The 19022-nt window shown below is 36.8% G+C and overlaps 1 protein-coding gene and 1 long non-coding RNA gene across 21 annotated transcripts in view; one reads left to right on the forward strand and one right to left on the reverse strand.

Annotated features, from left to right (window-relative positions):
• Window positions 1-19022, reverse strand: part of gramd1bb (GRAM domain containing 1Bb) — a 183708-nt gene that overhangs the window by 107138 nt on the left and 57548 nt on the right. For 13 of the 20 annotated variants that reach the window (XR_015515266.1, XR_015515265.1, XR_015515262.1 and 10 more), the window contains exon 2: window positions 5501-6539. The exons of the other annotated variants lie outside the window; for them this stretch is intronic. Coding sequence is in view for 8 of the 13 variants with exons in the window: in XM_087293511.1 (XP_087149637.1) it covers window positions 5501-5901 (401 nt within the window). In the remaining 5 variants the exon portion in view is untranslated. The remainder of the gene's footprint in view (window positions 1-5500; window positions 6540-19022) is intronic. 20 annotated transcript variants of the gene reach the window in all.
• On the forward strand, window positions 1113-6539 carry LOC147832941 (uncharacterized). The gene is made up of 3 exons (XR_015515437.1): window positions 1113-2819; window positions 3022-3804; window positions 4713-6539. It is a non-coding gene; the product is annotated as an uncharacterized LOC147832941 (long non-coding RNA).

Genomic DNA, 19022 nt, shown 5'->3' on the forward strand with positions numbered 1-19022 from the left:
CAACCCAATTCTAGCATCGTACATGGTGAGCTACTTAGCAAACCAGTCTCGCCGAAAACCCGTCCATATGCTACTAGCAGTCAGCGGTACCATCTCGTAGCGTTCATTTTACACATAAAATGCAGTTATGTGTGGCCACGAGCATGTATTTCTTTGTTCTCGAAAATTTACACCAGGGCACATTTTTGCAATGAGCATGTCTTGGTTTTTTGAGTGATCCTGGTCAGTGCTCATGTAGAAGAGGACAGCTAGAAAGAGCGGTTCAGGTAAACATTGCTCTCTTGATTTCAAGAGGTGTTTATTCAACAGAAATTTAAGGCTGAAGTGCTGAAGACAAGAACAACGGATTCAAATTATATGGTTTGAGTAAAACTGGATGGGTGACATAGGTGTTGTGACTCAGATGTGAGGTTTACGGGGCTGTTTTGAATCCTTCTCAAAATGGGTTAAGTACAACTAAATGGGTTATATTGGTGCCATAACCTAGGCGGGATTAAGGTTTGAGATCGTTTTGAATCCTAGTCAAAGTGGTTTGAATAGATGTGGACAGGTCACATTGGTGTCATAACCCAGGTGAGAGTAAGGTTTAGGGGGCTGTTTCAAATCCTGCTCAAAGTGTTTTAAGTAAAGTCCTGTTCGCCTTACACAGTATTGTCCTGATTTCTGCATGATTTGCTTTACATAGGGTGTCAAGGGGATTTGTAAATGACGAATGGGCATTGGGACGCAAGTTTTGAATTACTTCTTCTGGTGTATTATGTCATATGTTACCTCACAATGTCACTTTTGCAACACTTCTTTATGTCGTTGCAGAAAGTCTGGCATGTTTTCCCCCATTGTCTATGATGGGTTCCATCACATGGAACATCATTTCTTAAGTACACAGCTTTATAAATGGCAAAACGAAAAAGAGAGGGGACTATGCAGCTTCAATGACATGAAAGAGAGCTTTGTGGAGACAAAAGTACGCTTGCTTGCATTATATGTCATCACTTGACCACCATGACAGAACAAAAAGATAACTGATGGCAAATGATAGCCGAGGTACTTCGAGGTGTGTACTGGAATTACCATGTAAAGTAACAAATCACAATGTTTTTTCTCATTCAAAATGGGGTGTGCGTAATTTTATATGAGTGTATCTTTGCTCTACTGCTTTGGTTACAGCCGTTGCTGGGAAACTGCTTCTGGAACTCTAAAAGCTTCTCTGGATGGCACAGAACGAATCTACAGTTTGATGATTGATCGTGAGCAACTTGTAGTCTGGCAAATTTGCTACCCACGACACATCAAGATTTTATCAAGTCAAAAAACGCATAATCTGATACTGTTGTGACTGACAATAAAAATAATGTAATCTGCATGGGGCTTAAAATGAACTGGGTTAAATTAGTGGTGATAGTGAGGTGTAGGGGGCTGTTTTGAATCCTGCTCAGAGTGGGTTTGAGATGATGTGAACCAAATGAGAATAAAGTTTAGCAGGCTGATTCAGTACCTGCTAATGGTGGATTGAATAAAGCTTGAGAGGTTTCAATGGTGCCATGACCTGGATGGGTGTGTGGTTTACAGCAGTGGTTCCCAAATCCTGTCCTCAGGATTTCCTACACTGTACATTTTGTGTGTCTATCTCGTTTGACACAAGAATCAGTTCACTGATCTTTCTGCTAACAGATTGATGATCTAAAGGTGTGTTAAGTAAGGACAACACACAAAATGACAACATACAAAAAGGACTGGAGTTGGGTAACACTGGTTTAGGGTGACGCGAACTGAGTTCACATCTCTCCTCTGTCGCATTAGAGGAGCATTAGATGCCTAAACACACTACACATCCATGCTAGAATTTCCCCGTTTGAATCCTGCTCAAAGCAGATTGAGTAAAAATGGTCTGGTTACATTGGTGCCATGCCCCCCTGATCCTAGTGACGGAGGCTAGAGACAGCAAAGGGGTTACACTAGTGCAGTGACCTGGATGGGAGTGAGGTTTAGTGGGGTAAGTGTAACAGATGCCAGCTATACGAGTAAACCTCACTTCCCTGATCTTTGAGAAGAAACAAAAGGTTTAAGTTACACATAGTGTCAAAGACTGCTAAAGATTGCTTTTCTTTATCTGATACTCTATCCTTCTTGAACTCTTTTTACAAGATTCTATATTAAACTTACCAACATTGCACTCTTATTTGGGAAGACATCATGGTTTATCACATTTTGTAGAAAGTAGTAGTGTCATAAGACTTATAGACCCAATCCCAAACTTATTTTTGTACCCCTACCCCTTGGTCCTTAAAACCAAGGGTGAAGGGGAAGTGCTTTAAAATTTAGCCATAAGAATGGGGACAGCACTTCAGCACCTGCACACGTCATCAGATGTCATCGCAATCTTTTGCTTTACATGAGATCAGACGATGGCGACTTTAAAGCATGACGGTAAAACACGAAGGCGGTTATAAATATATATTAAAACATGTCCTTGTTTTAGAGCTGCACAATTAATCGTTAAAAGATCGCAATCTCGATTCGACCCCCTAGACCACAGGTGTCAAACTCGGTTCCAAAAGGGCCGTAGCTCTACACAGTTTAGTTCCAACCCTAATTAAACACACCTGATCAAACTAATTAAGTCCTTCAGGCTTGTTTGAAACCTGCAGGTTAGTGTGTTGGAGCAGGGTTGGAACTAAACTGTGCAGGGCTTCGGCCCTCCAGGGATTGAGTTTGACACCCCTGCCCTAGACGATCTTAATCCAGCATTTCTACGATTCTGTCAATCATATTTTCAAGTTCAGGAGAAAAGAAAAGGCGGCTGCACGAGTCTTTTCATTGTTTCACACACGTTGCTCGGTGACATTGACACCTCCAAATGATGTTGAATGAGTCACATACTATATTTATAAGGTATAACTCACCTAAAAAATTTTGTTTTTATATAATGATGTTTTCACGATCGGGAAATCACACGTGACGTGTGCTGCTGACCGTGAGCTGTTATCACAGAGAGGGCGCGTGCGCTCTACTTAATGATAGACGCGCGCGTCTACTTTAGTGAACAGAACCTGTATATGTTGCGAGTAACAGGTAATACAGTTGTATATATAATATTCAGTTTGTGGCACAGAGTGATCGTTTGGGAGCCGCGCGCGATGTATGAACAGCACTTGGCATTCAGAATGAAACCGAAAGAGTGCACTTCATTTAAATAATCATATCACATTTTAGAGTTATGATTACCACAAGCGTTTGATATGTTTTTTCTTTCATAGCGAACCCACAGTTGTGCATGAATATAAATGTTTACAATGTTAGTATAAGTACTCTAGCCAATATATTGTATATTTAATCTGATAATGGCAAATGTCTGATTTTACCAGTGAATAAAACTGTCTAATTTGACAGATTGCAAGCATATATCTCAAACATAATAATTCAACATCAGAATTATTATAAGTAGAATAGACTTATTTATATAAACCAGTAGACCTACACATAATATTATTATCGAGGTTGTGCCATATGTTTTTTTTTTTACCATACCTTTATTTTACATCTACAGAATCGTGAGAAAATCGTGATCTTTTTTTTAAGCAAAAAAATTGCAATTCTCATTTTAGCCAGAATGCAGCTCTACCTTGTTTGTTGTAAAAATTCGTAATAATGACAAAAAAAGACTAATTTGTGGATCTCCCTACTTCCGGGTCCAGTGATCCTGCCATTGTGGCTGGTGCTTTCTGGAAAATTTACTTACCCTTTGGGTTCGAGTGTGGTCCTGAAAAATCTTCATTTGAATTGGTATTTACCCGTTCCCCTTAGGCCAGGGGTCAGCAACCCGCGGCTCTAGAGCCGCATGCGGCTCTTTAGCGCTGCCCTTGTGGCTCCCTGAAGTTTTTTCAAAAATGTTCAAAAAGATGGGGAAGGTTAGTATATATTTTTGTTTTAATATGATTTTTATAGGAGGACAAACATTTTTAACATTTTCAAATGCTGTAAAAGTGTGTAGAATTAATATTTAATTTCAACATTTCTGTCAACGAAGATTTGCGTCATAGCCTGCGACACAGGTTTCTATCAGCAGGGCGGGATGCCGGGCAGGTGGCTGTTGTAAACAAACTGGGACATAATAAAGCATGGAAAACCGTTCACAGATGGTGACTACATGAAGGAGTCATTCATCAACATATTAGAACACCTATTAGCAGACTTCAAAAACAAAACCAAGATAATTCAAAAAATTAAAGATATACCTCTCTCCGCTAAGACAGTGAAGGAAAGGGCTATTAAAATGGCAGGTAACATCACCGATCAGCAAACCAAGGACATTAATTCAGTGCCAGCATACTCAGTTGCCTATGATGTGACCGATATTCAATGCGCTTTTATGCAGGTATGTGAACTCTGATGGGCCGCAAGAAGAAATGATCAAATTAATATCACTGAAAGACCAGAGGCTGTGCTGTAGTGTTAACATGACAACAAAATAAACACCAACCACCTGATTTCAGTGGCTATTTAATCATGAGACTCATTATCTATTTGTAGCCAACTTAGTCATTTTTATAGTAGGCTAATATAGCTACTATAGATACATACAGCATGTGTTTCCTTCATTATAAGGCTTATATAAGGCTTTACATTTTTTGCGGCTCCAAACATATTTGTTTTTTGTTTTTTTGGTCCAATATGGCTCTTTCAACATTTTGGGTTGCCGACCCCTGCCTTAGGCCTACACCTTCTAGCTAAAGAGAGTTGGGACGGGGGAATGGCTAAGAGGTAGAATTGGGATTGGGCCATAATCTTATTGAAATAGAACCGTCACTGTCCAAAACCATTGGATTCTGCCACATAGTCCTTCAATTAAGCAGTCATGACCACTATAACTTAACTCACCAAGTAAATTTACTAAACGAATGCATAACATTACATGGTACAAACAGATGATTAATTAAACATTCAAAAATATAAACAAAACCTTAAATACATAATTATTCGTATGTCTAGTTATTATCTACATTAATACTCTTTCTGCAACAGATTGCTGCAAGAATGACAAATATTTGTATAGTCCAAAACCTGTTAGCATTTCATCACATCAAGATATTTTCAAAAATGTATTGTTCCACATAAATTACATCAGCAACACTCCCATCTGATTTTTCAAAAGCCTTTCTTTGTTTTGAAAACAGCAATTAGTAGCAAGTGGCTAAACGGGATTACAGAGGTTGTCAGGGAATCATGCCAAGTGCAGATGCATCCCACCAGGGGTGTAAAAGAGAACAGAGTGCATAAATACCCCATTGTCAACATGGGATCAGAGACTAATAAATAATACAACTAGATGGGGGCACAAGACACAAACCTTGTGAAGATTACACTAATTAAACCAAATATCTCCTAAATATGTTATGTCAGACAATTTTGGGCAGGCTATCCCAACGTAATTGTCACCAACAAATCAACAATCGAGTAGTATGCACTTATATCTCCAGAACCGCATGTGTGCAACACCAACCTGCTCTCACTGCCTTGTTCCTTCCTCTCTCGCACCTTAAGCCACTTTCGGAGCAGGAATCGCTTGCGTCGAGGCGAGGCACTCGGGGTAGAGCTGTTAGACCAGGCCGCGTCCTCATCACTGGACGGTGTGATTTCGATGGAAGGCAGCTGAAGGTACTCTTTAGATGCAGAGCGTGATGCAGGGTGCCACAAAAGCCCATTCTCAAGGCGCTCCCGCTCGCTGGGCAACTTTTTCATCCGTCTCATCTTAAAACGACGGCGCCGCAGGGTGGGGGTGGACGAGCTGGACCAGACAAGGCTATCCTGACCACCTCCACTGCCTCCTTCCTCCTCTCCATGGCTGGGCTCGTCCCGCGGGACGTGCACCTGAAGGGATGGTGGTCGAAGGGTGTCTGTCATGCTCCAAACTCACCACCCCTGCCTCTGTGGTCACCGCTACTAAACTGAGACGTTCCTGGGTGAGAAGCTAAACTGCAAAGATTAAAGGGTTAGAGAGTGTTACATAGATCCTGAGTCCTCAGTCTTCAATCAAACTAGACTTCGGTCAAAAGAGGAACTTGCTGGTGATCGAATAAGAATCCCAACTTGTTTCCTTCTTTTTGTCCGCTACACAATTAACCGACAGAGGTCATCCGGTGGTGTTCAGGTGGACAAGCTTGGTAGAAATGATGGGAGGCCTACAGCTAACAGACTTGACGTATTAGATGACAAAAGGAAGGCTCTGTTCTCCTCCCAGTAGATTAAACATGCATAAGGGACGGCTATCGGTGTAACAGTACTCCAGGACTCCCCAAAGGTCTGCGACAGTCTCATGCACACAAAAACAAGGATTAACACTCAAACTATGGACATGACCTTTATCCGTGCAATTTTTCCTTAAAGATCTTTCCTGAGCTGTACAGTCCGGCAGTCCAACAACAAGCCTGAGGATGGCTGGTAATGTCCAGAGCAGGATTGGTTGCTTGGTCAAATTCCTGAGAATGCCGTTCCTGCAACGTTCCACATCTCAGTCTTCCGGCACATACAGCTGCCAAGGCCTACAGATTAAAGTAAGGCGATAGGATGCCACGTAACTAGGACATCGATGGCTGAAGTTGTAAAGGTGTTTAACACAAAGGTATTGTTAAAAATGCATGCAAAGCCACAAACACAGTCGCAGGGATACAGCAAGATGCATCAACGAACACACAGATGATTCAGCAATGCAAAAATGAAGCATATTGATTGTGAGTGCACACACACATGCATAATCATCTGAATGCGAAAACACATAACGAAGCTAAATAGCGAATTGATACATCTATTTTCAATATTTTCTCACCATTAATGCACACATAAAGCAATAATTATTATAAATGTAACTGTACTTGCTATTTGATATTGATCAATCACTTTCCTTCGGCTTATAGTGCCTGCTTTATCATGGATCGGCAGAGCAGAATGAACCGCCAATAACTCTAGCATATGCAGGGCTCGAAATTAACCTTTTTGCTTGGTAGCACCGGTGCTCCTAACTTTAAAAATTTAGGGGCATCAGCCAAAATTTAGTCGCACCCACCAATTATGAGCACCGTAACTACAAGTTTTATACAAACAGATTTATTGTATTAGAAATCAACACTAATCAAACTAACAAGAAAAAAAAATTATATATATATATATATATATATATATATATATATGCAAGCGTGAGGAAAATATGTCTCAACGAAATCTCGTTATCACAAGAAAATAGATTTTTATAACAGAACTGAGTGAGCAAAGCATACACGGAGCGCTCACTGGCCCTGCACACACTGCTTGACATGAATCTGTTAACGGTATAACTGTGCTGTTCTCACTAGTGCTGTCTGATATTGCACTGATGCTTTTGACACATATTGTACCTTATTATATGCATACCAGGGCTCGAAATTGCGACCATTTTGGTCGCATATGCGCCCGAAATTTTATCTATGCGAGCATAAAATATTTCTGGGAGCATTTCTGCGAGTGCTTAAAATTGTTGTGTGCGACCAGTTTTTACTGCAAAATGTTCACCACATGCGCGGATTCGGGAGACATTCACGCAGAATGCATCTCTAAGCTCTTTGTTTGCACTTGGAACGGGAAACGCAGCGCTCAGGAATGGTTTTAAACAGTTGTCATGTCATCTTGCTGCAGTAAACAAATCCAAGTCCGTAATGCTTGCCCCGGCTTCGCGCTCTTCTTATTGGCCCACCACTGCTCTAGCACTGAACGCGAATGATTGGTTAATATCAGCTGTCAATCACTCAGTCAGCGCCTTCTGGCTTCGGATGACAGAGAGCAAGGGGCAGCTATATGTCAAATTTAACATCACGTACACCATTGCAAACGGGCTTACACTGAGTAAATTAATATCGCTAACTTACTCATGAAAAGACCGGTATGGCTATTAACATGACATATGCATATAATAAGGTACAATATGTGTCAAAAGCATCAGTGCAATATCAGACAGCACTAGTGAGAACAGCACAGTTATACCATTAACAGATTCATGTCAAGCAGTGTGTGCAGGGCCAGTGAGCGCTCCGTGTATGCTTTGCTCACTCAGTTCTGTTATAAAAATCTATTTTCTTGTGATAACGAGATTTCGTTGAGACATATTTTCCTCACGCTTGCATATATATATATATATATATATATAAATTTTTTTTCTTGTTAGTTTGATTAGTGTTGATTTCTAATACAATAAATCTGTTTGTATAAAACTTGTAGTAACGGTGCTTATAATTGGTGGGTGCGACTAAATTTTGGCTGATGCGCCTAAATTTTTAAAGTTAGGAGCACCGGTGCTACCAAGCAAAAAGGTTAATTTCGAGCCCTGCATACGTCATGTTAATAGCAATACCGGTCTTTTCACGAGTAACGTTAGCGATAATAGTTTACTCAGTGCAAGTCCGTATGCGATGGTGTACGTGGTGTTCAATTTGACATATAGCTGCCCCTTGCACGGCGGACAGCATCTGGCGATTATACGAAGGGTTAAACAGAAGCTCTCGTTCTAGATGTGGCAAACTGAAAACTTCATCTCACAGACTTTTCATAGCGGACTTGAAGCCAACGGAAGTCTTCTACTCTTGGAAAAGTGTAGATGGTGGATTAACATTCAGCACATGATCACTAGTTAGTCATTATTTACAACTTTGGATGCCATGGTTTCTAAAACTAAATCTGTCTGCGTTATCTTCATTCTCATCTTCAGCGCTTTAGTTTTTCGAGCGCGGTAGTATCATCCGATGACAGAAGGCGCTGACTGAGTGATTGACAGCTGATATTAACCAATCATTCGCGTTCAGTGCTAGAGCAGTGGTGGGCCAATAAGAAGAGCGCGAAGGCGGGGCAAGCATTACGGACTTGGATTTGTTTACTGCAGCAAGATGACATGACAACTGTTTTAAACCATTCCTGAGCGCTGCGTTTCGCGTTCCAAGTGCAGACAAAGAGCTTAGAGATGCATTCTGGGTGAATGTCTCCCGAATCCGCGCATGTGCTGAACATTTTGCAGTAAAAACTGGTCGCACACAACAATTTGAAGCACTCGCAGAAATGCTCCCAAATATATTTTAAGGTCCCATAGATAAAATTTCGGGCGCATATGCGACCAAAATGGTCGCAATTTCGAGCCCTGATATGTTTCACGTGGCGGATGGCCTTTCATTCACAACCCAGCACTGAGTACACTAACTCGGGAACCCCCAGTGCTGGAAGACACCCACACACTCTCTCATTTAAACACACTATGACAAATTGAGTTTTTTCCAGTTCACCTATAGAGCATGTCTTGGACATTGGGGGAAACCGGAGTACCCGGAGGAAATCCACGCAAACGCAGGGAGAACATGCAAACTCCACACAGAAATGCGAAGTTGAACTAGCAACCTTCTTTATTTGATGTTACATTTAAAACAAATATTAAATTGCAATTTTATCATCAAATCTACACAAGGTTAAATGCTAATGATTTGAAAGTCTTTGAGAAGCATCTATTCTGGAAGTAAATGGAACATATTGTGGTGCCATCCAAAAGAGGCACAACTTTCACCTTAATAAGTGTGCCAGAAAGCACTCTCAGGGTGTTTATGTGACAAAAATGAACTAAATTTGTTTGCACTTTAAAACAAACATTCATGTCTCCACATCTCTTTGTGAAGAAATACAACCTGTCTTTGTTTATACGGTCTTGTAGGTAGTATTGTCAAAAGTATAGAGTTCGATACCAATCGGTAATGGAATTTTAAAAACGTCAAATTCACGCTAACATCTGAGCGCTCTTCAGCACGTTCTTAAACACTGCTGATTGGTCGTTGTGTGTAGCAATAGGATTGTGAACATCAGTAATGTTAAGCGTGTCTTTATTCGATACAAAGCAGAAAAAGAAAGTCTTTCAGCAGTGCATGTAGCTGTTGGTTAAGTTCTCTTCCGGAGTCCTCAGTGGAGAAACAACCGTAACCATACCCTAGTGTTCTCAGAACGATTTGGCACGATAGTGGAAAAGCAGGCAGCTGTAGTGTATACTATTTAATAATCAATTTAAATGATGTCACAAATAAATAAATAAATAAAAAGCGGCATTAATTCCCACCCTCTCGTGGTAGGTACGCACAGTGCATACAGCCGTACGGCTGCAGGTGCCACTGCCTTACACATACAGTATTACGCATTTAAATAACACATACATATAACATTTACAATTAACTGCAAATAAATGCAATTAAGTTTTTCTATAAACATTACATCAAGTTTGCAATTCATTTACACAATAAGCTCAACAAGACAATTTGAAGATTTCATATTTTTAGCTGTGCCTACCTGGATAGTGTGAACATTTTGATAAATATCTGTTGCGTGTTACAGATGAAAGAATGCATATAGGTTTGAAATGACTTAAGGGTTAAAAAAATGTGTTTTGGAAAAGTATTGTAAAAATAAAATGTTTGAAGTCCCGATCTGAAGCCCGGCACTGTGCTACTATAAATCATTTAAACTGTTTACTAATCACAAACATTTGAAATTATTTTACACAGAGGTGTTTAGCTAAATGAGACCAGGAGATGAGAGCCATAAAGGAGCAGCCAGCGCAAACACAAGCCTGACTAGAGTAAACAGCCCACTGAGAGTCATATCAAGAGCCCACAGGCCAAACACTCTGACCGCTGACCCAGTACTGAGAAACTCAAATACAATCCAGTTGACATCCAATATTTAAACAATCACTTCCACTGAGCTGCTCAGTCCAAGAGCACACAAAACCAAAGGGCCATAATCCAAATACCAACCAAAAATAGCTTGTGGTTATTATATACAACTCATTTTAAATGAAGCAGTGCAATCAATATGCAAAATGCAAATCAAAGGAGAAAATGTTTTTTGTTGAACAGCAGCGTTCCACATTTGTGTGTTGTGAAACCGCAGGAAGCCGCTGTCAGGTTGCGCTTGAATTGTTATGTTGACAGATAGTGACAGGATTGGGTTACGTTGAAATGAGAGGCTGTGTCATTGTGTCAAGACACACACTTCAGGCGATCACTGCTGCATTACCTCACTTTTCTACCTCTCTTTCATTAGCTGAACGACACGTGTAATTATCATTATTACAATTCATCTGAACAAAAGGTACTCTTGGTCTAATATATGATCGAATCATTTAACATTTGGTTTTGTTTCTAATATATATGTACATGCTTTGTGAATAAAGAAATAAGGCGACAGTTTAAGTGGTTGTTTACAAAAATTAATTCTAAAATAAAAGAATCCAAATTGATGAAATTACTCTGAAAACGACTTTACTTAGTAGGTCATTAACTTTAAATTATCCTTTTGTTAAAATAGACATACAGTATATCTTATATAACAAATAATAAATTGTGTGCGAGTTGTTTTCATTCTAAAACTATATAACTTAAACTCGCTAAGTTAGGAAAATGGCATAATTTCAAACTAAAATCAACATTCTCGTCACATTAAACCAACGTTGATCACTTATTGATTCAACATCGGTTAGCCAATGTTAAATAGATCTTGATATTAATTCAATCAAAACGGCATTATAGAATCCATTCATTTTCAACATATCATCAACCTAATCGGTACTGTATGTCTACCTAATGTTGAATCGATGTTTATTTTAAGTCAATTGGGACAACATAGAATCAACACACATTTAACATAAAATCTAAATGGTTTGAAGTTGAAATAAATGTTTAAACAACCTTTCAACATATACAGTTGAATAATTTTTAGCCCCCCTGAATTATTAGCCCCCCTGTTTATTTTTTTCCCAAATTTCCGATTAACGGAGAGAAATTTTTTTAACACAGTTCTAAACCTAATAGTTTTAATAACTCATTTTTTTAATAACTTAGAATTTTTTCAAGACACTTCTATACAGCTTAAAGTGACATTTAAAGGCTTAACTAGGTTAATTAGGTTAACTAGGCAGGTTAGGGTAATTTAACAAGTTATTGTATAATGATGGTCTGTTCTGTAGACTATCAAAAAAAAAAAAAGAAAAAAAGAGCTTAAAGGGGCTAATAATTTTGTCCCTAAAATGCTTTTTTAAAAATTAAAAACTGCTTTTATTCTAGCCCAAATAAAACAAATAAGACTTTTTCTAAAAGAAAAAAATGTTATCAGACATATTGTGTAAATTTCCTTGCTCTGTTCAAAATCATTTGGGAAATATTTAAAAAAAGAGAAAAAAAAATTAAAGGGGGGCTAATAATTCTGACTTCAACTTATATATATATTACTTGATTCAGTTATACTTAAAACCTAACACTTTTTAAAATAAACACTTTATTATTTAAATGAAAAGAAAAAGGTAACCAAAAATAACATTATATTGACTTTTCCTATTTAATTTCATTTGTACAGTATGTGCATTTGTTGGACAATTCGAACATTCTTTACATAAAAAAATCAGGTTATTATGCAAAATATCTCAATAAACATAAATCAAATAGGATTATTATGCAAAATATATGTGTATAACACAAAATACTCGGCTACTGTGCATTCATTTTTACAGAATTATTGACTATGTGCACAGCAAGTACATTATAAATAACTAATAAAATGACATAAAAATGAAAAGTAATCCCTTACTTTACTCTTTTATCAGAAAAGTAATCCAACTACAGTAACTAGTAACTTTGTAACTAATTGCACCCAACACTTACACTGCATACATATATAGACATTAAATCTGAATGACTACTAATTTTAGACTGAAAGCTCAAATCCTGTCAGTTAAGTCCAGTGAGAATAGCAGCCTTCACATTGCAAGCTAGCAACTTATAAATGTAAATAAATCATTTACAGCGAAAGAGGAGACGATCCTCCCGCTGGGATCGGAGATATATCTAGAGCGCTGTTGATTTGAATATGAAGACAAGACACACATCACACATTACACACGTCCTTCATCAAAATGCAACAACATTACATAACCAAGGTCGTGCAGTCGAGGGAATAAATATGAATAAATCCAAGCTATTAATATTAATAAAATCCACCAATAATATAGTTTACCATATGAGTAACCTTGTGGTCATAAGATCTTAAGTGAAACTATTTGTTTGTAATATTTTAAATTGTACATGTATTTTGAAAATGGTCTGCATGTAATTAGATTTGGAAGTAATTTCTGTATTTGCATTATTATTACACTGTTTACACATCGTAGTCCAACGTTAAACCTACCCATACCACCAAACCTGTCTCTAAACTTACTTATATCTCAGCTCAATAGCACCACGAGTGTTGTGTAATACACAGTAAGTCCATTGCTGGACATTTGATGCAAGTACATAGTAGTTAAAGCATCTTGACATTAAGTGGGACCAAACATAAACACATACATTTTTTACCTTTTCTTGTGAAAATGTAGTCAGTAAATCAATCAATCAAGCAATTGTCAGCCAAAACATTATCCATTTTCAGCAGATATAATATATACACTACCTGACAAAAGTCTTGTCGTTTATCTAAGTTGTAGGAACAGCAAATATTAACCTGACTTCTAGTTGATCATTTGGTATCATGAGTATGAAAGGCAAAGGCCTCTAGATTTTACCAAAATAAAATATGATCATGCCTTGATTTTTAATTATTTAATTATTACAATAAAGTCTGACTTTGCTTAGACAAAAGTCTTAACAGAAATAATGTACAGTATAAAATATAAAGTCTGCAGTGGAAAAATAATGAATATTGTGTCTGACTCCATCATGAGCTTGGAGGACTGCATCCATACATCTCTGCAATGACTCAAATCACTTATAGTTTAATAAAGTCATCTGAAATGGCGAAGCATTCTTGCAGGACTCCCAGAGTTCATCAAGATGTGTTATATTGCCTCCTCAATCTTATCCCAATGCTCAATAATGTTCATATCTGGTGACTGGGCTGGCCAATCCTGGAGCACCTTCACATTCTTTGCTTTCAGGAACTTTGATGTGGAGGCTGAAGAATGAGAAGAAGCGCTATCCTGCTTAAGAATTTGCCCTCTCCGGTGGTTTGTAATGTAATGGGCAGCACACACATCTTGATTTTGCCTGTCGCCCCTAAACTCCCTTTAGTAATCAAATATTGGCATCAAGTCCAGAACATGCAGTGTTTGTGCTCCATCAGAGCACGCGTCTCCATCAAGAGAGGTTTATGGAAATGTGTATGAGTTTTGTTTCATAAGCAGCACGTGTGTCTCTGTGGAGGCTCTCTGCGGGACGCAGAGGAAGATTCCCTCTGATTGCTGCAGGGTTTTGTGTGATGAAAGGCTGGAGAGACAAACACATTCTGCTTGATCTACTGTAACGCCCACAGAGATCAGTCTCTAATCTCCAAACACATCCACGCTTCAGGTTTCAGGGTTTCCTTCTAGCTGCCTGACCTTCCAGTGTGAGTTACTGGTGACTGAGGGTAAGCCTGCGGTAATCTTAACACTGTATGTTGAGGGCTGTTCATCCTTACTAATTTGACAAGCTATAATTAGAAATAGTTGTTTTGATGTGAAAAATGAGGCACAGACACAATGAATAAATAAATAAATGATTGAATGAATGAATAAATAAATAATTGATTGACTGAATAAAAAAAAATATTGAATACATAAATGATTGATTGATTGGATAAATGGATACATAAGCAAAGAAATAAAAAGTAAATAAATAAATGATTGCTTAAATGTATGACTAAATAAATAATTGAATAAATAAATTATTAATTGATTGAATAAATAAATAAATAAATGAGTGAGTGATTAAATTAAAATAAACGAATAATTGAATAAATGAATTATTAATTGATTGAATAAATGAGTGAGTGATTAAATTAAAATAAATTAATAATTGAATAAATAAATTATTAACTGATTGATTAAATAAATAAATGAGTGAGTGATTAAATTAAAATAAATAAATAGTTGAATAAATAAATTATTGATTGAGTAAATGAACGAATGGATAAATAAATACATGACTGAATAAATAAATGATTGAATGAATTAAATATTAATTGAATAAACAAATGAACAAATAAATAGGTAAACAAATATTTGATTAATTGAATAAACAAATAAATGAATACTTGAATAAATGATTGGTTGATTGAATAAATAATTAATTAATTATTCAATCAACCAATCATTTATTTATTCAAGTATTAATTAATTAATTAATTAATTAATTAAATAGATTACTGATTAAATACATACATAAATTTATTAATTAATAATTGAATAAACAACTAATTGATTGACTAAATGACTGCATCAATTAAGAATTGATTGATCAATAAATAAATTAATTAATAAATAAGTAAATAAAAAAATATTTGATTGATCGAATAAATAAATACATGAATAATTAAATAGATAAAGGATTGGTTAATTGAATCAAAAATGAAAAAAAAAATGATTGAATAAATAAATAATTGAACAAATGATGGATGGATGGATGGATGGATGGATGGATGGATGGATGGATGGATGGATGGATGGATGGGTGGATAGATAGATCTAATAGATAGATTAATAAGCTGATATATTAATCAGCGTATAACAGTGTTACAGTTACATTGTTGGAATTTTAGGAAAGTATAAAGTACAAAATTCCAAACATTAAGTATTGGGTAAATAAATTAATGTCTTCAGAACTTCTTATAAACTGTAACAGCATCAGTTTTAGGGGAAAATGCTGTTTAAGGAAAAAAAGAAAAGAAAACGAAAAGTAAAGATGTACAACATTAAAATAAACCACATGACATATAGCTCATCTATGATTTGAGTGGTTAAATTACTGCTTTTGATTTACAGAGCTTCTTTTGTTTCTCTAAATGCACATTTATCTTCTCAATAATGTCCACAGGAACTGGTTTTCCAGACATATATTAATTTCTTCACCTCATACGGGCTAAATTTATTTCTGTTTTGCTGTAACGTTTTTCATTTGCTATGAGTAGACATTTCAGCAAACTGGCCTGGAAAGCATCCCAGCAGGACGTACAGTATTCACTGAGGCACATTGCAATGACAAAAACACAGGCTGTTTCATTCAAATCAGCAAGAGATCGATTCACTAGTACTGTATTGTCCAGACAAAACCTCCAGAAATAAACCAACACCACATGAGCAGACATAATCATTCATTCACAAACATTTCAAGTAATAGAAAAGTGCGTTTATGCTTTATTATCTGTCCTTTCCAAGTTTTTGGCCCAATCCCAATTCTACCCCTTATTTTTGTGCGTTCCCGTGAAGGGGTAAGGGTGTCCCAGTTCTCTTTAGCTTGAAGGCATAGAGCTAAGGCGAAGGGGTAGATAGTCCTTCGAACTGAGATTTTTCAGGACCACACTCGAAACCAAGGGGTAAGAAAATTTCTTAGAATACACCAGCCAAAAAGGCAGGATAGCTGCACCCGGATGTAAGGAAATCCACAAATTAGTTTTTTGGTCATTAATATAGGCTTTTTACGGTGTCTGCTATAATGTTAATGTTGTTTTTGGTGTGTTTACATAGATTAATATGGCCACTGTGTTAAATGCACAGTTTAGTTATGACCTCACTGCCACATTCATTCATTCATTTTCTTGTCGGCTTAGTCCCTTTATAAATCCGGGGTCGCCACAGCACTACGGACAATTAAACCGACCCAATTTACCGCATGACTTTGAAATGTGGAGGAAACCGGAGCCCCAGGAGGAAACCCACGGGAACGCAGGGAGAACATGCAAACTCCACACAGAAACACCAACTGAGCCGAGGCTCAAACCAGCGACCTTCTTCCTGTGAGGCGACAGCACTACCTACTGCGCCACTGCGTCTCCCTTATTGCCACATTAGAGCATTAAACTGAAAATACTTTTATTGGATTTGGTCTGGATTTTCTGTGTCTCTGTGCAACTGTGTAAATTAAATTAAATTAAATTAAATTAAATTAAATTAAATTAAATTAAATTAAATTAAATTAAATTAAATTAAATTAAATTAAATTAAATTGAATTAAATTGAATTAAATTAAATTAAATTAAATTAAATTTTAATTTAAAAATTAATAATAATTTTATAAATAAGATTTACAAAAAAAAATTAAATAAACGGTAAAATATATATAAATGGTAAGTTTAATAGTCAATTTTTTCAAGATTTCAATTAATTAGACAAGCTTTTTGGTAATATGCGAGATAATAATTAGCTGTCCAATTTTTATTTCACTCCACTGACATTTGCAGTCCAGTGGCAATTTCTAATTGTAGTTTTTATTTTGTTGTATAAGATTATTACAGCTTTTGTTATATATTAAATTAGTTTTCATATTGTATTTTAAAGTTTTATACATTTTATATTATAAAAGATTTCCTATATAAAAAATACTAAGAATATATATTTTTTTTATGATAACACTGATTTACAGTGTATTTAACTACAGCATCCTAAGCACTTCATCATATAGAAAGTGTAAATTATTTTAAGCATACAGTATGTGCTGATTTTTTCCATTTCTGTACAATAATGAACTGCATAAACAGTCATGTGGTCTGTTTCCTGTCACTTATAAACTCTACACTGTGTGTTAATGGACAGTAAACCTTGCACCAGCATACATACATAATGTTAACAGTAGAGCTGTGAGGCCTTTGACCTTTAGGCTGACAGTGAAAAGCTGCAGTTGACTGAACAGAGTAAGAGTTTCTTCTGCCTCTACAAAACTTTTTTTTTATTTTATTTATCTAATTTTCCAGCCAGGTTTTAGTGAACTTGCAATATTGTCAAAAACACAGAACTGCCTAAATACATGCAAGAATGCAAATTGTAAACTCATAAACAAACACTTGCAATCTGTTCATGAAATCGGCCAGATCAGCGAGTACCAATCGAATCACTGAATATTGTTATTGGCCACGATCTCCACCTAATCGATCTCAGGATTCCTAGTACTAATACACACCTTTGAGAAACCGATTTGAACCATTTAAGTACGTATACAGTATATACCTTTTTAAAAGGTACCACCCAAGTCACAGCCCTCATACCTTTATTTCTGAGAGTGTATGTGATATATATTGTGTTTAAATAAAAGCCTACTTATGTGCACACTTTCAGTAGTATGTTTCTTAGATTAACACACTAATTTACACTTTAAATAAGTATACTTTTTTAAAAAAACATTACTTTAATTAGTAAATAGTAAATTTAATTTAATTAATAAGTAAATTACAATTTTTTTTTAAAGTTTTAGTAATATTTGTCATTATTTATAGTACACAAATTTTGATTTGCTGACCAACTTGCTAAAGTAAACAACTTGATTATTTTAACTTTAGTGTATTATTAGATATTTATTCATTCATTTTCTTGTCGGCTTAGTTCCTTTATTAATCTGGGGTCGCCACAGCGGAATGAACCGCCAACCTATCCAGCACGTTTTTACGCAGCGGATGCCCTTCCGGCCGCAACCCATCTCCGGGAAACATCCACACACATATTCACACACACACACACACACTACTGACAATTTAGCCTATCCAAATTCACCCGTACTGCATGTCTTTGGACTGTGAGGGAAACCCGAGCACCCGGAGGAAACCCACGCGAACGCAGGAAGAACATGCAAACTCCACACAGAAATGCCAAATGAGCCGAGGCTCGAACCAGCGACCTTCTTGCTGTGAGGCGACAGCACTACCTACTGCGCCACTGCCTCCCCACTATTAGATATAACAAATTGAAATATCTGAAACGTACTAAAGTCAAACTTCATTCTCCAACAGTTACAAATATATATCTAATGCAACTCTATATATATATGTATATCTAAGAATATTTATTTTGCCATACATGCATAATATCAACACATCAAGCAGCACACTTGAATAATATTGGATTTCAAATATGTGTAACCCCACCAGTCCTACATCAACCAACCCGCTCCGAGCTGGTAACGAAAAGGCGACCTTCCGCATGGGAGTCGGCTGCTCTACCAAGGAGGCTAAAGACCATG

This window comes from Danio rerio, chromosome 18, assembly GCF_052040795.2.
Source record: "Danio rerio strain M-AB ecotype USA chromosome 18, GRCz13ab, whole genome shotgun sequence".
Taxonomy (NCBI): Eukaryota; Metazoa; Chordata; class Actinopteri; order Cypriniformes; family Danionidae; genus Danio; species Danio rerio.